The sequence below is a fragment of the Triplophysa rosa genome, linkage group LG19 (assembly GCF_024868665.1).
Source record: "Triplophysa rosa linkage group LG19, Trosa_1v2, whole genome shotgun sequence".
NCBI lineage: Eukaryota > Metazoa > Chordata > Actinopteri > Cypriniformes > Nemacheilidae > Triplophysa > Triplophysa rosa.
Genome location: NC_079908.1, coordinates 426,249 through 447,865, shown reverse-complemented (window position 1 = coordinate 447,865; position 21,617 = coordinate 426,249). Strand labels below are relative to the sequence as shown.

The 21,617-nt window shown below is 40.6% G+C and overlaps 1 protein-coding gene across 2 annotated transcripts in view; it reads right to left on the bottom strand.

The window, feature by feature from the left end:
- The window catches only part of jakmip2 (janus kinase and microtubule interacting protein 2), a 59,416-nt gene extending 38,164 nt beyond the window's left edge, over positions 1 to 21,252 (bottom strand). The window contains exons 1-3 of one of the 2 annotated variants that reach the window (XM_057359511.1): positions 20,838 to 21,252; positions 2,132 to 2,350; positions 1,075 to 1,572 (exon numbers count right to left, since the gene is read on the bottom strand). In XM_057359511.1, the coding sequence (XP_057215494.1) occupies positions 1,075 to 1,572; positions 2,132 to 2,260 (627 nt within the window). In that variant the 5' untranslated portion in view covers positions 2,261 to 2,350; positions 20,838 to 21,252. Of the gene's footprint in view, positions 1 to 1,074; positions 1,573 to 2,131; positions 2,351 to 9,237; positions 9,660 to 20,837 lie in introns of those variants that run through there. The other variant, XM_057359512.1, reaches the window with a different exon arrangement.
- Between the last annotated feature and the right edge of the window lie 365 nt (positions 21,253 to 21,617).

The following is a 21,617-nucleotide window of genomic DNA, read 5'->3' as shown; positions in this document are numbered from 1 at the left end:
AATAACATTGTGAATTAATCTCATGATGGGGAACGGTGTGGTACACTGGTCTCCAAATGGACACTGGTACACCATAAGAACAACAATTTCAATTGTGTTTCTATTTATTAAGTGCAAACAGCCGCGCGCTCACATTATTTAAACATTAACGGTCATTTTGTGTTACCTCACTGACTGACTTTCTTAATATGCTGTATATTTATGTTCTTTCTTTCCTTACACCTTACAGATATGAAAGTAAACATATATTTTAGTGATTTCTGATTGATTTGGTGCGTTTAACTGAACGGCGACTGATATTTGTGAGTGTAAACGAAGCTTTTGATTGTTGCATCTAAAAACGGACATCCTGTGTGGCAAGACAAGAATATAATGTTAAGCCTAAAGATCATGCTTATTCATCTGTCAATAAATATCTGCTTTCGGGATTCCTCGAATCCGGGCCTGGAGGGACAATGTCCTGCAGAGTTTAGCTCAAACCCTGATCAAACTCACTTACCTGTGATTTACTATGGCCGTCTCTCAGTAAGCCTTTTAGTCTAGACTTGTGTTCTTGTGAAGCGTCATCAGTAGCAGCCCAAGTACTGTTCCAATTCAAAGTTCACATGTAGACAAGAACGGTTAAAACAATGTCCTTGCTCCGGTGACTTGTGTGGACTTATGACGGCTAGATTTCCCACAGTTCTCATAATATTACTGTTACTTTATAACAAAATGCAGTTTAGGCGAGAATGTATGTGTTTAAAGGTTAAATGTGCGGTAGGTTAATAAAGATAGTGTCTGTTTGAAAAGTTGAAGTTGCAGAACTGTATACTTGATATATTTCTTGTGCTCCAACAGCCACATTACCCAATTAAAGTTGAAAAAGTGAAAAAGCAGTCATGTGAAAATGTCAAGCATTGGTAGATTTTCTGACTCAGTCTGTAAATGAAACCATACTAATTCTAGGAGTGGTAACAACACGTGTACATTTACAAACCGCTGACGTGTTCCCACAGGTCTAAGTTTGTGGTGGAATGTTAGAAGTAACCTATTATGGTGTCATTTGTATAGTCTTATGTACGTATGGCTTACCAATCGCCGAACGTCTCGTTCACAGTCCCACTTAATCTTGGTGATTTGCTCTTGGTGCGCATGATGCTCGGAACGCAAGTCACCGGCCTTCATCTTGTCAGCTAAGATTATGGTGTTAAGCGCCTCATCGGTCTGTCGTTTGGTGCTCTTTAGTTCTGCTATTTCCTGCAGCAGTTTTACTCGCTCGATGTCGAAGAAGCGCCGGGCCTCCTCTCGGGCCTCCAGCGTCAGAGCCGTACGTACTTTCTCTCCGCTGCCGTCGCGCAGCGCGCTGAGAGCAGTCCGAAGACGCTGGATCTCGCCCTCTTTGATTTTAGAGGTCCGCGCTAGCTCCAGTTCATGTTGTCGTGTTAGCGACTCTCGTAGCGCGGCGAGCTCCTTCAGCTTCTCTTCGTGCCAGCGCGCACGCTGCTCCGTCAGAGCCACCGTGTGGCGGTGCTGCTCCTGCTCGCGGATGCGCTTGCCCTCCTGCACCTTCTCTCGCTCCAGCTTGGTCACCTGCAAAAACCAGTTCGTCAATAGCTGTGCCTGTGGATGCCAGATCGTCGTGTTTTCCCCAGAACATCTCACATTATTTCCCATGTTTTTGTTGTGGTAAAAGTGTGGTAACCATGGCTTTTTACTGCATTGATTACAATTGGCAAAACTTTGGTTTTACTCCAGTAACCATGTTTTTTCGTTTGATTTAACTTCAATTAAACCATGCTTTAGTTTCTAAACCAAACGCAGTATCTAATCAGGTAAATCTAGCTTTGGATTTCAAAAGATCAATATATTTTATATGTAGTTTTGTACATTTAATTTGTAAAAGAGAGCTAAATAACACATCATCAGTTCTTATAAACACCTAATATGACACAGGGAAGGAAGGTTTGTAGTAAATGCTACACGTTCAGGGCAGATTTATTATTATATTATTATTATTATTATTCATATAAGTGAACTTGTACATGTTGATGCCATTGTTATTTTCTTTAAATCTCAAAGTATGAACAGAAGTGATGTGTGCAGGTCTGTGAGGCCTTTTACTCGAATAGAAGGGATGTCACACTGGTACCTTGCATTTTTCTTGATGTAGTTCAATTTGAATATCTGTGAGTTTGGACCTGAGCTCCTCATTGGCCGCCTGTAGGGCAGAGATGAGGGCTTCAGGCTTCTCGCCCTTGACTCGACCTTTCTTTGCCATTGAGTCAGATGCAGTGCTCCTCAAACACTCTTACTCATCCATCATGTTTCCAGTTCCGTCTTTTCTTCATTATCCTCACAGTCAGAATACCTGCGAGTGAGTCAAACATAAATACACGTCACCATCATGACACGGGGTAAGGATTATTTCCACTACTCTTCAGATGTCTCTATGTGAAGGTTTTATCTTCGTCCCACACCATGACCATGATGAAAATATTAGATCATTATCTAACTGAACAAACTGAATGAACACAAACCATTTCAATAATCATTGTTTGACAATTATTTCATGCTTATCAATTTTCAGGTCAACCATTTAAGTTGGTGTACATGGTCACAAATTGTGAAATTAAATAGTATTTACTTATTATTTTGCCATTGACAAATGTAATAAAATGATCAGATGACAGAATTTGCCTGTGATGTTTGTTCACTATTGGACAACATCAGTACAAATTAATAACTGTCAGAGTAGTGAGTTTTAAGGAATGTTGGTTTTCTGGTGTTAACCCTTGATCGCTCAACTAATCATTTTCTGAAGAATAAAAGACATTGCCTCCTCCTTTGCTCTTAAAATGCAAAGAAGCAGAACGGCTATTGAACACAATACACATGATGCACCCACAGCGGAAACCATTGACAGAAATGCTGAGGGTTTCCATGACAACACACACACACACGTTTGGTCACTGAACCCGGTGTGCTGACTACACTAACAGCAGAAGGATAGCAAGATCACATGATCAGAACATCACACATTTTCTCTACCAAAGATATTAAGAAGATGCGTCGCTGACATTACTGTGAATGAGGAGAGAATCTTTAGCGAAGGAAGGTTTAGGATTGGTTGATAAAGACTGATGATTCTCTGGGGCGGGGCTCCACACAGACACTTGTGAGGCGCATGTGTACTAGCTGATGTGAACACTATAAATAGTTTTTAGCACAATTTAACCTTAAGAAACAAAATGCTACAGTTGACATCAGAAATATCTGTAATCAGGGGCGTCATGCACAACACACAGAAACATGTCCTGTACATACTGTACAAATACAAACATTTAAAGCAATATACTATCTCTTAAGCGTTGTAACGGTGGCTACACCCAGGTATTACAGCAAGTAGATTGAGTTTTTCACACAACAGCAAGTATCATTAATCAGAGTTCATGGAAATATATGGTTGCTAATAAAAGTTCCAGATTCGTCAAGGGAAAAATGTGGGTTTCTTTCCATAACAGCAGATTCAGACCGCTATTTTTCCACATTTGCACATGCAATGAAAGAAAATAAACATGAAGACAAAATTCAATGAATAAAAAAATATACCTTCAAAACAAACTAATGCATAGGAGGGAAACGCTTTTATGTTTAAAGAATATGTGTGAGTTTAAGTTAATATACGTGTGTGTGTGTGTTTGGAATTGTGTGTGAGCAGAGCAGGCAGGAAATGACTGACCAGATTTGAGCAGTTTGCAAGGTCTCTGATGAGTGTTTCGGCGTGTAACAGGCGTGTAATCAACGAGAATTCATCGGAATCATCCGCTTCCGTTGTGCCCACACGCTTAGACTGGCTTCTATGAAAATGTTTGCAAACCATTTCAAACGCCATTTCTTCTCCGGAATTCTCTGGAGCGTGTTCGAGAGCAACAAGCCAGAAGCTGGCGTCACACGTCGTCCTCAGTCACACATGTCATCACGCTTACTGCTACCTTTCCTGCAGGAGATCTGCCTTAGGAACAACGCCGCTAACTGCGCTATCATTCCCCTTTTATTCGCCGCATAAATAAACGCCTCTCATGACGTTTAAATAAGCTAAGCGCTCTGCTACAGCGTATTCAAAACATCACACAAATCATTGCGAGAATTAAAATTACAACACCATGTGATTGATATATAAATCTTCTCCCCAGTAAAAAAGTGGCAATTCTTTATGCATTATTCAATATATTATGTTAAATATTACAATTCTATGTATTTCCAAATCTTTATTAAATTATTTAATATATTGATAGTTAATTTAATTTAGAGGAAAATACATTTTCTTTAAGAGTTTTGTCAATCTTTACACCCTGAAATTGAAGTGTTGATACTGTAAAATAAAAGTTATTCACTTTAAATGATGCTATGCCAACTGCCAAGAGGTGTGATCGACTACGCAGACATCAAAGTATCGCAAGAGCCATTTGAAAGCATACGGAGCAGAATGCTCTCACAGTAGTTTGTGACACAAGGATCTGTCTGGGCAGCACCGCTTCAAGTCAAAAACACAGTTCATGGGTCCACTTCTCACACGCGAGTTTGATCACGGGGTGAATGAATGAGATGCTTTGCCTAAACAACATCGCATACTAGCGTAGAAAGGGTCTGAAAGTCTTGTTATGGTTTCGGGGCCGTGGGCGTATCCAAAATGGAAAAAATCTCCTAAAGATGAGGAGTTTGCAGCACATACAGTAACTGATATAGTTTCTTCCTATAGAATCGTGCAACTGATTAATAGATGCCTAACTCGTCAATTGGAGGTTGCATGCAAAACTGACTGTTCAAAAATCTGTTTGAATGGGCATGACACGTCTGTGGTCTTCCTGTGGTCATGGCTTTGACTCTACTCACAGTAGTCAGTTCATTATCACACACATTAAAGACTGTGTGTGTGTTTTACATGATTGATGCTCTGTATGGCACCAACAGGCCACCCCCATTCTGATACGGGAAAAATAGCCTGCACTATTCGCAACCTGAAACTACATCTGTCTGATTCACCTTAAAATAATACCACTCTCATAGCCAATCAGAAACAGGCTATCAGTAAACGCTCATAGTGGCACCAGAGAGAGTGACCAAGCTGGACATTTGTAGAAAGACTGTGGAAGAAGACATATTCCCCAATACTGATTATATTAATATACTGATATAACAAAGATCAGAGGATAATACGTGTAAAAAGAAGGGTATAAAACAATCAGACAGATAAAAACTCCCACTGAGGATACTATTGGGAAGGATATCCAGCAGATATGCCACAGGACCCACGTTATAGGATTTCCAGCTTTGGAGACGCTGGATAGCAAGATTGTGTAAAAATTCATACAGCACCAATATACGGTTGTCACACCTGTATTCGAGTCCTTAATAAGGTTGTTCACACGCAGTTCGGTTATTTACGGGTGACAACCGCATTCTAATACCGAACTCACACCTGTAAATTGTCGGGACTCACAACTGTATTTACTGAGAAGCCCTGTTGTGTGAAAAGAACCAACTAGTTGTCTGTGACGTCACCGTCATTCTCTGTCACTGTGTTAACGTACAGAGCATGAAAATGACAGCAAACCATGCTGCAGAATTACCTCGTAATATTACGTCGATCTTCTTACATTAAATAGCAGCGCTAGAATGTGATATTATTATAGCACCTTGGTCCTGGGGGAACGTTGTTTCGTTTCACTGTGTACTGCACTGTATATTGTTGAAATGACAATAAAAGCCACTTGAACATAGAACACGTTTGATGAAGTAAGGCGCTGCTTTTTTGAATAGTTTTCTGTTGGCAGGGAGCGTTTTGCGGCGCCTCACGGTTTTGTCTGAGCACTCTGAGCTCCTGAAGTTGAAAAAAAATCAACTCTGAGCAGAAAAGCGCTTGATGTCATGCACATTTTTACCCTTTGCCCAATCGAATGAAAGGAGAGGCGGACCTTCCAATGTGGTGACGGAAGTATACAGTTGCTTGAAACGTCCGGAGACTGCAATGGTGGTGGAGAACTTGTGTTGGCTGACCAAGGTCAGATTGATCACCCTGTGCTTGTACCTTTTTAAAGTTTCTGTTAATATGACAGTATACAGCAACTAGAGCACTATAATCCTTAACTGAAATAACTGAATCAAAAATGATCAAAGTAGAATTGTGTTGACTCATAAAAGGCTGGTCTAACATTACAGGGGACAATCTGGCATTCTTCTAGCATTTAGCTCTTTTGATCATTCATTTGTACTTCTTATTTCACTTATTTCATATTGTAGTAATAATCAATGTTACTTTATTCATGATCAGACAAGTTTAAAATCTGATGATGGTCTGACAGCCAGAAGTGGTGGTCCAAAATCGGAACCTATCTGGGCTTTTGCTCACAGTTTGCCCCCCACTTTTTAAATGTCTCCTTCACCCCTGGGCTACAACATACATCTCAAAGCCTTTCCATCAAACTGAAGTGGGTTCAGTTTCCAGACCCGCTCTGCATTTAAAGTTCAATGATTCTTCAATGAGCATGACTAGAGGTTATTCTAATTCATTGAACACATGTATGAAAAACAATCATCTGCCTAGCAGAACACATGATGACATTTACTAGTAGGGATGCTCCAATCCGATATTTGTATCGGGTATCGGTGACAATTGGCCCGATCTGACATCAAATTTCTGCTAGGCAGTGTAAAAGTTTACGGAGATGCTGGCTCTTAAACGCCTTCGCGCCGCAGCTGTGCTGTGCGCAGTGTGTGACATTAGGCCTATATGTAGCAACGTGCTCTATTCGCAGGTGAACGAGCAGCGAACAGCATGGAGCGAGCAACAACATCCGCGATTTAGAGGTATTTTACAACAGCTACTTCATCCCAAAGAGCACGTTATAAACTAAACAGTTATAATGAGATTTTGTTTCTATTTATTTTAGGGATGTGCGATACTAGTCATCTAGATGTTTAAATGCTACAGCTCCTACTAGTAGACACTGAAAACAACAGTCGATTACACAAAAAAATTACACAAAATGTTACAATTCAAATTGCTTTCATTTTAATGTTTCGTTTAAAAACATTTTAAATAACATACTAAAACAATATGTTGGAAAAAAGAATTATAAGTGTATGAGGGACTAAATGTTTTAATTTTAGGTCAGATCTAGCATGCGTTTCCTTTGTGCCAATTTAGCGCGCTCAGAAATGACCACTTGAAAGATGAGTTGCGGGTGTTTTGAAGGAGGAAAACGGGGAAGGTTTTACGCAAACTATATAATATAATAATAATTACACTGGAGCCATGCGTAACCATACTGTATTGGCTTCTTATTGCTGCGATGCGGAAAACGCAGACGGAAGTGTGGAATGCAGGCATAAAACATAAAAGTAGATAATGATCTAAAGCTACATACAGTTATGTTAACAATTACGTAATTATAAATATCTCTATTTTATTAAAGGCGCAGTTCTTGATTAACAGCGGCCACTAGCGTTGTATTATAGAATTGCAACGAATCGCTCAGTCCAAACACGACGGTGGCCACCACAGTACAAAAAGATGTGATTCTCATGTTGACGCAGGGAAGAGATTTTGCGGGCATTAGAAGGACTGTAGAAAGAGAAAAGAAGGATAAAAGTCAGGCAGGAGCAAGGACCTGTGTTAATATTATAAAGACTTTCCAGCAGAGACACGTTAGGATTAAGTCTTTTAGCAGATATGTATTCACAGATATCTATGGAGATACTTTCCAGCAGAGAGACGTTGGAGAGAAAGATGGTCTAAAGATCACCCCGAGGAGCTTGCTTTGATTCAGATCAGTATGTGAGTAACATACTAACATACCAAGATATGTTGTTGTTGTAATATTAGCTGTGTGACGGAGCAGTTTTCAGCGTCATTGTTTATCTGGAACCGCTTTAATATTGTACTCGTCCAGATACTGGAGATAGAGAGCGAGAGCGCGTTGGAGCTGAATCTGGAGAGCGAGCGAGAGCGCATTCAATGTGTGTAGGGCCGCTCTGTATGTAGATATACACAGCTTATTCTAAGGTATTACACACTTAATGGTTCATTACGTAAGGTCTTTATACACCTCTGAAGAAATAGTTTTGTATATTATATTGCATTTCTGTCAATAGATCCTCCTAAAAATGCCGTATTGTTCCTTTAATTAAAATTCAATGCATGAAAGACAGATTGACTTTATTTGATGGCAGAATGAGCTGTAAATGCGGCGAATGCATCTTGAGCACACTCAATAAAACTGAGATGAGAATGTCTCGGCTTCTAGATTAACAAAACTTTGAAATTTCTTTAATTATAATGTTTATCACAAAAAAAACGCTTGGATAAACAAATAGAACATGTAAAATAATCTTAACATCACAATCACACGAGTGTTTAGCCCATGTGTGTTCTATAAATGAGCTACTATGGGCAGTCTGCTTTATTAGCGGCTTGTTCATTCGCTCTGCGCGAGATCAAATGCGCTCTTCTGTAGTCTACTTGTTCTGTAGTACTTTTTGTCCATTGCTTTCTATTCGCTTTTTTTGTTTCCACACATTGCTTTGCTTTATAAATAAAAAACACGATATAATGTGGGCTATCTTATCTTGTTTGTTGATAGGTTATAGGCCTACCCTAATTATAACTTGTTATTAAATTGCGACATATTAAAAAAGCAATGTTTTTTTTCATTCAACATCATTTAAATAAACAAATAATGAAACATTAATTTTTAAGCTTTTCATTAATTGTTGTTAAATATTTTACGTTTCATGATTTCAGTGTAATTGTCATGGTTCTGCCCCACCTTGTCTTGCTTCTCTTGACCTAGTGGCAGAACCATGATAGAACCTCTTGTTTTATGTGGAGAGTGATGTTTTGTCCCTGTTGGTCTTCCACTCTCCGGTGTGGCGTCTCTATTCCCGCCCTTTCGTCTCCTCGTTATTGTTTGTTAATTAGTTCATGTCCTGCACCTGTCCCCTCTTGATTTATCCCCTTTATAATGCCCTTGTGTCTTCTGTCTCGTGCTGGTTCATTGTACTGTGTCGTGTTTGTGTAATGTGGTGAGTTCCTGTCTTTGAGTTAGTTTAGTTTATTTTGTAGTTGTGATGTGTTTTAGTCTAGTCCTGTTAGTTTAGTTAGTCTTGTTCCTGTTTCCATGTTTGTTACTTTACCCCCACGTGGGTCTTTGTTTTGTTGCTTTTTATTTATTAAAGTTTGTGTTAACCCCTTACCCGCTGTCTGCACCTGGGTCCTCTGTCTCCGTGTCTCTCACCACCCACCATTCATGACAGTAATAGACGCACTTTTCCTCAAACTTAATTTAATTAAATTTGATTAGAGTCCTTAAAAATAGAATTAAAGAAAAACAAGTCAGAGTAAGGAGAAAATAAAATGGATTTTAAAAGGTCGTATATGCAACATATTTTAAGCCCAGGTAGAGACCAGCCAAAGCAAACAAATGCTCATCACGTCACTTCTTGCAGTTGCTGAAATGATCCAGTCAGGGTTGGCGCAGATGCAGAAATATTACTGATCATAACGTAAGGAAAGTGGAACACATAGGCCTGTTTTAGCAAATAGTGTCACGGTTGTGGTGCAGAAGAACCCAAGCGCAGGCAACGGCAGTGAAGGGGTTAACAGATATATTTATTAAATGATAGACAAAACAGAACAAAACACCCACAATGGGGAAAACGGAACTCAGAAATATATATATAAAACAAAAGACTTCCCACGAGGGGGCAAAATGAAAACAAGACAAATAACCAAACTCAAGGTACTCGACACAACGTCTTAAACTAAAACAAGGCAGTTTTATCCTAAAGCAAAAACAAGACTCCCAGTTCTCACACGACACAGGAACACGGGCGACGGCATGAACACATACACATACGTAATACACGAGCACAGGACAAAGAAACATGAGGGTAAATATAGGAACACAAACGAGGGATAACGACATGGGGCAGGTGTGGTACATTAAACACTTAGGGAAGGATAGAGGAAACGAGATGGCGGGAACAGAGACGAGACACTGGAAAAACACATGAGAGGTAAAAACAAACATCTCATGGCCTTCCCACATAAAACCCAAGGACTCTGCCCCGATCCCACCACACGACTAGAATTTCATAAACAAGACGGTGGGACCGTGACAGAGCCCCCCCCCCTTAATGAACACCTCCAGGTGTTCACCAAGGGGTGACTAACAAGACCTGACAGACTGGACCAAAGACAAAAACCAGACAAACATGGTGAACAAGACAAGGGGCAGACATGACAACAAGACTACAGGACTGGGGTGGCATAACAAGAACAACAAACATGGGAGGGGGGGTGGGGCAAAACAAGAGTTCATAGGGGGTAGTCCAAAAGGGTTGGGGGGAACAGTCCCAGTCCCCGGCTGCGCTCGAGGGCGCTGAGTCCTGGGGGACTTAGGAGGAGTCCCGGGGGGAACAGTCTTTGGCCCTGGGAGTCTCCCAGGGACCGGCTGGACAGGGCTTGACGCCGGCTGGAAGGCCGGCTGGACAGGGCTTGACGCCGGCTGGAAGGCCGGCTGGACAGGGCTTGACGCCGGCTGGAAGGCCGGCTGGACATGGCTTGACGCCGGCTGGAAGGCCGGCTGGACAGGCTTGACGCCGGCTGGAAGGCCGGCTGGACAGGCTTGACGCCGGCTGGAAGGCCGGCTGGACATGGCTTGACGCCGGCTGGAAGGCCGGCTGGACATGGCTTGACGCCGGCTGGAAGGCCGGCTGGACATGGACTGACGCCGGCTGGATCAGCCGGACTGGACGCCGGCTGGATCACCGGACTGGACGCCGGCTGGAAAGGGCTTGACGCCGGCTGGATCACCGGACTGGACGCCGGCTGGATCACCGGACTGGACGCCGGCTGGATCACCGGACTGGACGCCGGCTGGATCACCGGACTGGATGCCGGCTGCACCGGACTGGACGCTCCTCTCCCTCCTTCTCCGCACCACCGGATCCATAGCCGACCTTGGCGAATCCGTGGGGACAGGAGGGAGTTCCGCGTCGGAGGAGACCGCAGACGTCATCCCCGGGTCACACCTCACCCACTCGCCACAGGTGCCGCCAGGAGAACCGGGGACCGTGGAGCTCAAGCCGAAGGGTACTGAGTCCCCCCGGGCAGCGGCGGCCAGGACGAGGCCCTCCGGAGCGGTCGACCGTGGGGCGAGGGCTCCGAGTGGAACCTCACCCTCGGGACCGTCCCGGTTGGCCACGAACCTCACCATGTCCGCGAACCCAAGGGGAGCCAGCAGCCTCTTCTCCGACGGGGCGAGGCGCTGAGTGAGGCAGCAGTTGAAGATCGCCTTCAACTCCGCCTCGCCAAACTCAGACAACCTAGCCACCGTCGAGAATGCCCCGGCGAACTCCCGGTTCCCGTAACTCCCCTGACGGAACCCCAGCAGCAAGCGGGCTTGGGCGGCCCGCGAGGACGACACCGTGCTGTCCATTTTGCTGCCCGCTGGGTTCTGAAAGGGCTCGTGTATTCTGTCACGGTTGTGGTGCAGAGAACCCAAGCGCAGGCAACGGCAGTGAAGGGGTTAACAGATATATTTATTAAATAATAGACAAAACAGAAACAAAACACCCACAATGGGGAAAACGGAACTCAGAAATATATATATAAAACAAAAGACTTCCCACGAGGGGGCAAAATGAAAACAAGACAAATAACTAAACTCAAGGTACTCGACACAACGTCTTAAACTAAAACAAGGCAGGATAAAACTAAAGCAAAACCACAAGACTCACAGTTCTCACACGACACAGGAACACGGGCGACGGCATGAACACATACACATACGTAATACACGAGCACAGGACAAAGAAACATGAGGGTAAATATAGGAACACAAACGAGGGATAAGGACATGGGGCAGGTGTGGTACATTAAACACTTAGGGAAGGATAACGAGGAAACGAGATGGCGGGAACAGAGACGAGACACTGGAAAAACACATGAGAGGTAAAAACAAACATCTCATGGCCTTCCCACATAAAACCCAAGGACTCTGCCCCGATCCCACCACACGACTAGAATATCATAAACAAGACGGTGGGACCGTGACAAATAGTTCACTAAACTTGTGAATAATTTGTTTGTTGTTTTGTTTTACAAGGTTAGGAAATTATTGTATAAGTTGAGCCTGATGCCTTGCACAGTGCATACAGTTGCATACAGTTTGTTAAGTAATTCAGCAATTTTACCTTAATATCGGATCGGTACTCTGTATCAGCCAATAACGAATCTCAGATATCAGAATCGGTATCGGAAGCAAAAATGGTGGATCGGAGCATCCCTATTTTACTAGGGATGCCACAATACTCAATATAATATTGAACCGTTCGGTACGACCTCCACGGTTCAATACATGTAAGTGAATTGCAGTTTCGCGTTTAAATGATTTCTGTGCGCTAAATTCCACTGTGAACTGGCTCTGTCCGTGTTTGTCTGTATGCTGAGATAGATAAACGCATCCCCACGAGAAAGATCTCATAGCGAGTGGTGGTCAACACGAGAAGCCATGTGCTGTTGAGAGACGCGGGCTGGCTTTATTGGATGCCCGTTGTACTAAAGTGATCATGTCAGAATTTGGCACATCAAGAATGTATTTTTACACTGCATAAGAAAGCAGCACGTTCGCGTTGCTCTCAGCACATGCAGAAAGAGCGTCTACAGCACCACGCCAAAGTCCGTTTAACCAAAGTAATGCTACTCGGCGGCCTTTCGGACAGCTATTTACGTCATAGTAAGAGCGCCTCCAAGCAGCTATTTAGCATTGCATTTCTTCACATTTATTGCGATGGCAGTGGCGCACCTTGTCAATATATTCTCTTTGGCCTTTCCCATTGAGCGCTAGTGTTTGCAGTGTTACACGCACCGCACGTTTACTTCCATTACAGCGATCGCAAGTTTTCCATTACGTTATTTTAAATACTCTGATGTGCAAAACCTCTTCAAGAAGCTAATTTTACTGGCATGTTGATGAACAGTAAACCAAAAACTGCTCTGAGCCAGGAATTTGTACAAGTTGATTTTTGCTTAAAGATAAGAAAATAAATAAATAAAGTTAAATAAAGTTAAAGTAAAATAGTTTTTTTTTCTTCTTCATTTTTTACTGTTCCTGTCACACAAGCATAAAACAATGAAAAAACACTTTATGCCTCGTTTCCACTGAGTGGTACGGTTCAGTACGGAACGCAATTCTTTCCGTTTCCACTGTGAATGGTACCAAAATAGCGAACCGTACCATACCACTTTTTTGGGACCCTTTCGTAAGGGTACTTAGCACAGTAGTACCAATAGTACCGGAACCTAATGGGTGGAGCAGACCGCTGATTGGTCTACAGAGAATCGTCACTTGCGTGTGCTACAAGTGGAACGACAACACAGGAAGAGCCATTTTTGAAAACACAGCCGAGACAAGAATACAATGTCTGTGCGCAGAAATAAACCATGGCACAAGCCAAGAAGCAAGAATAGGATCTGCTGTATGTCCTCCATTGTTGTTGTTGTTGACGGATTGCATCGTCGCGCGAGAATGACGTCAATCGCTACTTTCCGGTGTACACCGCGCATATCAAGTGACGTCGATTGCAACTTTCTGGCATACACCACGCCTACCAAGTAAGGGTACTGTTGGCAGTGGAAACGCAAGCCTGATAAGGGTTTCCCGTACCGAATTGTACAGTACTGAACTGAGAAACGAGGCGTGCCGAAGCCATCAGAACCGAAAACAATGGGTGAAAAACCGAGGTTTTGAACCGTGGATAAGCTGTATGTTGCATCCCTACTATTTACTAGAACTGAATAGAATGTGGTGAGACACAACCACTAATACCATATTAACCCACAAACACATGTGTGCAGAGTTCTCCTCTCCCATCTGTCTTCAGAATGAGCTGTTGCACTCTAAAAAAAATATTCTGTGGACTTGGTAAATGTCACAAAAATAACCAGCTATATTAACTTATTAAAATCTTTAAAATCATTTTATCGATTTTTTTGTGGGACATATCATAACACATCATTTCTCTAAAAATGTACATCTTTTTATTTAATAAACTTAAATAATATTAGTATTTAATTAACATATTATACTTTTAATATACACTTGGTATATTGTGTGAATTTTAATAAGAAATATTTGAGTTACTCAGATTTACTTAATATTTTACATTTACTCAACTTAAACAGTATTTCATTTAAAACGTACTCAATTTTTTAAGTGTCAATTGTTTGACCTAAAATCCCAGTTACATTTTTAAGAGTGTGTAGAGGTCAACATCATGTGTTGTGCTTCACTAAAATATTCATGCTTTCACTCTTTCTGTGTGATAAATGTAGTGTGGAGAGCAAAGCTCTTATAGCATCTGACTGTTTTCTCCATGTCACTTCTTATTAATACATTCACACAAAAACTGTAAGATTAGGAATCATCTTTGTCTCACATGTTTAATGCTCTGACTGTGATATTTTCTCAGTATGACTCTCAGGCCCATCATTCATGACATTTGTAGGTTTAATTGTATCTGTTTTACAAACAGACTATATGTATAATGAATAAATATGAATATATGCATAAACGTGCAGTCAGAGTAAATAGATTCAATTAAAGAAAGAAATGTGTTAAAATAGATGAGGGATTTCTAGATATTAATGCAATATCGTTTGAGTAGGAGTGTATGTAGTGTTCTTATAGCTTCATGACTGTGATTAGGTACGAGACATGAGGCCGCTCATATAAGAACACTACATACACGACTACGAGAGCGATACTGCATTTATACATCAGTTCGACGGCACAAGTGTGTAGATAAAACCAGAAACAACGGCGGAGTGTCTTTAAACCCCTCCGGTTTTAAAGGAAATGGGGAACTACTTTCTTCTGCCACGAATCCAAACCAGCATAACAGTTAAACCTCCGCTACTAAATCCAAACAATCACTTCTCTTGTTAATCCCATTTCTATGATCTTGATCGTATGGAAGCCCGTTTCCGCCAGGGTTGGGAATTTTTTTTAGATTTTATAAGTCATTATTATGACTTAGTATCTCAAAATAATGAGAAATTAAGTCGAAATTTCTAGAGTTTCATTGATTTTAATCGCGTGCTAAAGTTTAATAGTGGATGAGGCAGAAGCAGTGCTGCGTCATGTGTGTGTTGAATCAGCACCTACATGACACTAACTTTACGCTTTGCTTTAAAAGCAACCGTTTAAGTGAAGGATAGGAGAATGTGTATGGGATCAGAATCCCGCCAAAAGTATTGCGGGCATATTTAAAAATAGAATAAGCGTAAATCAAAAAATTAAATCCGCGAGTCAGAACTTTAAGCACATTTTAAATTATATTGCACAAAATTAATACATAAAGACAAAGTTGTCCACATCGCACACAAATAATGTTTTCCTTGGTTGTTTTACTCATTTTTTTGTGTTCTCTGATATTTTCTGATTACATTTTCATTTTTTCTATGCATACATTATTTTTTCCCTCACTTGTTTTTCCACGTTCTGCGCTTGGTTTTCCAAATGCTGCAGTTCGAGTTTTATGGTAATTAGGGCAGGCTTTAGCGTCACCATTGGTCCACTAGTTCTAGATTGACAGCTCCTCCTCTAGCCAATCAGTCGAATAGGGTGTTGGCGTCACTTCAAACGCGACTCGCGGCATACACTTGAAGATGGACTATAACTGTCAGCTGCAAACCCCGGACAATCACAGGTAATCGAACATACATGTAATTATATCGTTACTGAGTGTGTCAGATACACTTCTTATATCTGTTATGAGTACGCTCTGCCAGGTTTATTAAGTAATTTGTTGTCCGATTCCACCAGTCAGAGTTAAGTTGAGTCCGTTAAGTTTACATGTGTCCAGCTGGGTTTAGTCAGCGGTTCTACAGTTTACAGTTACTCTATGAAGTTATTTAAGATTATTGGCTGTGTATTTAGAAATAAAGACTGTATTGGTGTAAATGTGTGATGTTGCTAGCTCATGAGAATGATTATGCCGTGCTTAACTCATTTAGACGAGCACAGTAGTGCATTAAATCAGTAATAAGTGCTAATTGTAACATGTATTGTTACCGGTAGGGATGTAACGATTCACCGTGAGCCGGTTGAAAATCGGTTGTAATGAGCAATGATTCAAATCGGTTGAGGCTTGAACTGAATCGCAATACATTCTTTGAACATCAGGGGCCGCTATTTTCACTGCAAATCTAAACGTGGATGCTGATATTTCTTAAATGCAAAAAAATCCAAGAAAAGCACAGACAGTATTAGTTTGTTTATATTAAAGAGACTTTTTCTATTATTAATTTGTTATAAAATTGCAGTTTAGTTTTGTTATTTGAAATAAAACATAATTTTATTATACAAAGAAACGTGACACATTTAAGAAATAATGCAAGGGAAGTTGTTCATCTCTAATTTGTTTCAACTCATTTTGTAAAAATAAATCGTGAGTAAATCGTGAATAAATCGCATCGTGAGATCAGAATCGTGACTCGCATCGCGAGCTGAGTGAATCGTTACATCCCTAACAGTCCCACAAGTTGATGGAGTGTATGCTATCATGACATGGCTCAGTTCAGGACAACCAATAAGCAAATCTCACAATTTAGAGATATTTACTTAAGTGTTCAATTTTGTGATGCAGCCTGTTGATACTTGAATCTTAAAGCATCAGACTATAATTGATGTAATATGTGTTATTTTTGTGTCATTTAACACCATTATAAAGGTGATTATGCTTAGCACACAGAAAATAAAAGCTGTATTCTAAAATTATTGTATACTTCATTTTTCCATAAATAATAGTAAGTGATGTATAAATTTACAGCATCCATGGATGCTCCTGTCACCAAAACAAATTCCTTGTATGTGCAAACATACTTGGCAATAAAGCTCTTTCTGACTCTGATTTCAAAGTATTTGGGTGGGATTTGGGATATATCTGTCGGGAAGAAAAGGTTTGGGAAGCCCTGATCCTACAGAACAGAACTAAATGACAACAAAACACAGAGTGCTGCTGAAAGGCCAACATCATCACACAGATCACATTGAGAGGATTTCACTTCAGCCTCTCGACAGACAGTCACATAATTCACTTAAGAACTCTGGACATACAGACGCCAGTGCACACCAATCAATGGCAATATAAATAAATAGTACATTTACCTTTCATGAGACACAAAGGTTGAGGAAAATACATCAGACGGATTTTAAATACTCGCTGTAACATCACTGCTCAATATATTTACAAGCCTTCTCACGCAGCAATGCTGGTAATTACTGGTAAAGTCATTCTGGTAATTGATGGTAAACACACAAATGTACTGTGTTCACACAACAGTACATATATTGTTCGATACATCCGAACGAACACGGTGTTGTTGATGTTGGGATCATACACTTGCTCTTAACCAAATCACAATGTGCTCGGGTGCGTTGTTGACAGGGAGTTAGAAAACTGACCTACTGAACTGTAAGAGGACAAATGCAGAGACGCGAGGAAAAAAACTGCAGGCAAAAACATATACATACAGATACACAGAAGGTCCGTGAGCGACGTGAGCAGTTCGGCGAATACATGAGAAGTGTTTGGAACAACTTCGGTGCAGAAATGTGAAGCGATACACAGCGCGGGGTATGCGCGTCATCAGTGGGGTAAAGTATTGGAGTAAAGCACCAACTTACAATTTGGTCGCACCCTTTTTTATAGTCATCATAAAAACCTTGCATAAGGACCTCAGTTGATGAATCGTTCTGTTCATTTGTCACTCCGTCTTTTAAAATAGTCGGCTATAGACCGCTTCATATTTGCACTTTAACGCTTGCGAGCCCAATAAATCCAAAATAAATGCAAAGAACCTTTCTATTTGTTATTTTATATAGATGTTATTATTTAGTTTCATATTCAAGTGATATATTGGCTATGAAACGATCTGACACAAATATAACCTGTCACTCTTCACAATCCCCCTATTTTGCCCTCTTTGCAAAAAGATGTAATTTTGCCACTGGCCTTCTTTATTTTTACCACATTGAATTAAATCAAATTAGCTAGCTCAAAACTCAAAAGTAACTCGGAACTAAATGATTATTTATGTACTTCATAATAAATGTCATAAATAAACTTTAAATACTTCATCTTACTAACCACTGATTTGATGGGTTCAATCAGTGAGTCTGGTGTTATGCAATTAGCATGGCACTAGAACTTCTGAAGCAGTTTCTTTCTGCTACAGAAGAAGCAATATTGCCATTTACAGGTTATTCAAGCTACTATCTTGTGCATTTTGCCCCTTACTTACTGAAACTTCTCAAAATAGTTGTCAATCGCTGGCGGTTTATATGTGAAAATATAAAAATAAGAAACTCATCAATTAACATTTATCCTTAGAATATAAATAAACATTTTGGCGGCCGCAGTACATTATGAAAGTAGCCCCATACCCTGCAACGGCGGCTCCATCAATTTTCCAGCAACTGCATTTTCAAAATAAAAAACTGCTACCCTGTCAACACTGCCGGTAATCCTCATTCTTCATTCACACAGCGCCTCATACTGGTAATATACAGGTAATGTTACTACTTCTAATACTGGTAAATTAGGAGTACTGGTTTACTGGAAATGTCCTGTTCACACAGGATCTGTTATCTGCTGGCAATTGACCAGTAAAGACTGTATGTGACTATAGATTCACGCATATGTTGTTCATGTTTTTCTTCCTCAGCCCATGTTCATTGGTCTAGAGAATCTACAGCTAGGGCTGTCACGATTATGAAATTTGGCTGACGGTTAATTGTCTAATAAATCATTGCGATTATGACGATTAATTGTCTGTTTTAGAGCTTTGACTTTTAATTCTCATACATTTTTTTATTCAGCTTTGAAACGACCGTATTGTTCTGAATATAAAGACTATGTTCTTTTTCTTGGAAATACATCGGAAAAAATTGGGTCATCATATATTTAAGGTTTAGACTTTTACCTGTCAATAATACAACCACCAAATACTTGTAAATGAAGTAAATTGATCAGGAGTGAATTGAAGCCACCATTAAAATGCTATCAGTCATAGAAAAGCTTCTAGTCTGTTTGTTTCTCACTTGCAAGACTACAATAAAAGTTTACTTCTATGTTAATGAGATTTTGGTAGACTGGTTTTCACACTGAAATAATATTCAATTGTACTGCAGGTTATTTTTATGGTATATGCTTTAGTGATTGTGTTGTGGTGGTACATTGTACAAGTATTTCCATGCTTTAGTTACAATGTATACAATAAAATATGCAATATGCAGATGCACTACAGCTCCCCCTAGTGTCTTCTATAGAGATGTGCAATAATCGCGATGATCTGAAACCATCGCGATGAGACGATTATTTAATAATCCTGACAGCCCTACCTACAGCATTATTATTATTATTCTCAGTTACAGGCGATACAGACAGCATGTACAGTTAATATTTGTCATTCAGCTAGGTTAATTCCCCCAATAAAGTCATGTTCATTTTGAAAAAAGGGTTTTAATCTGATTATATGATTTGTAACCAATACCGCACTAATCAAAAAGCATAGTGAGTATTTTAACAGATATTTCAGAGTCATAAATAAAAACTACTTTCATTGTTATGACATGTCTTACTGGCTCAAGAAATGAAACAATTACTATATTAATAGTATAATAGTAGATCATGAAAAACAATCATGGTGAACTATTACACGTATTCTTTTTGTTTTGTTTTTGCTTTTCATAGAAATTTCTGATTTTGTCATTTACGGACAAACATAAAGCAAAACGTGGTTATCAAGAAAAAAGACATTTTATAATTTAAACACATCACATTATTGGCCCACAGGATATAAGAAATGATTTATCAATCACACTCTTTATTTTCAGCATTAGTTGTGTTACTTTTTCAATTCTTATGGCACTTTAAAACTTACTGACTGGAAATATCTTACAAATCTGCCATTGCTTTCTTGCCACCGCATTGCTTTTACATATTTTCTATCATTTCTCCCACAGGTATGATATTTGAATATATTGCAAGAAGATATTAAAAAAACTAGCAGCCCAGAAGCAGTATGCTTTTATATTATATAGAATACACACAATGCTACTACAGGCGAATGTGATCTAGCAGCAGATTTATTTTTTAACACACTTCGGATTGGCTCACAAACGATTCATAGGAATATCATGTAGGCCTACACGTGTAAATGATTTGACCAGGGCTGAATGCCAATTTAAATGTTAATTATCTATAACTAGCGAATCTAAACAGACAAATCCTTTTGTGTTTGCCGCACTAGATTTGAGTGTCACAGACGCTTTAGCTGAGGTCACGTGACGCAAAATTACCCTTTTGAGATCGAAGTGCATTCATGTCTGAAATGTGAGCATCATTGCATGCGCGCGTGTGTGTGGTGTGTTGTGTAATATAATGCATATGTGTGTGAAGTGTAGATGTGTAATGCGATGCATTGGCGTCCATCAGCGCGGCCTGCAAAGCGTCTGATCATACGCGCATTGACGCGACGCGCAGGCCGAGCGCACACTTCTCCTTCACATCTATCAACCGATAGAAAACACAAATCATCAGTACACAGTATCACATCAGTGCTGACGTTGCCCTCATTCTAGCGCTTTTGCTCACATTTCTGTTTTCTTCTACAGTACTGTGCTGTGCTGTAGCCTATCTGTCCTGTCGCGTTCCGGCGGACATCACCCACAACGCACACATACAGTAACGAATAAAAAGCGACTCCAGAATGATGTCGTGCTTACCTAGAAAACAACGCTCAACGATGCGCCACGGCCTGCGAACCTAAAATCCTCAATCATGGCTCTACATTTTCCTCTCAGCATCAGCAACCGTACAATGACAAGACAGGCTTCGATGATGCTGCGTAACCCCGCCCTCCGCCTGCTGCTGTCAGAATGATGCTGCGTGACCCCGCCCTCCGCCTGCTGCTGTCAGAATGACCTCATCACATTCACACACTGCAATCAATCCGCCCTCTCGGTCAGACAGACAGTCGGACGACACGTTTGCTCATCGTTGCTTAACTGTAACGCTATTTGATTGCTGTGAAACACAAGCTCTGGTAATCTCCAACCCCGCACACTGAACAAGTTGTGAGCAACCTGCGTGTGCGCGTATAATCGGAGAGATTGTTCGAGTTGTATTTGTGCTTCCCCCCTTCAGCTCTGCGTTGATCTAAAGTGTTCACTCCCGACAGAGTTGATGTGTTTGAGTCCAGACTGAATCATCCCCTGATGAAGAGAGATTATGATCAAGGACTGGGCTACTGAACTGAACTCCAAACATTGAATGTATAGGATGTAGGACAGTAAATGTCCAACATGGCTGCTCACTCGAGCAAGCAGACCCATAAATGTAAGTCATTTTTGCCATTAATAAGGATTTTTATGACAATTTTTCATTTGATGTATGTTACATTCAGTCTTGTGTTTGTATTTACGGTGATGTTCTTTTAACGTTTGCAACAACAACAAAAAATCGTTAAAGTTTGCTAGCGGACAGCACTGATTGCACGATATTAG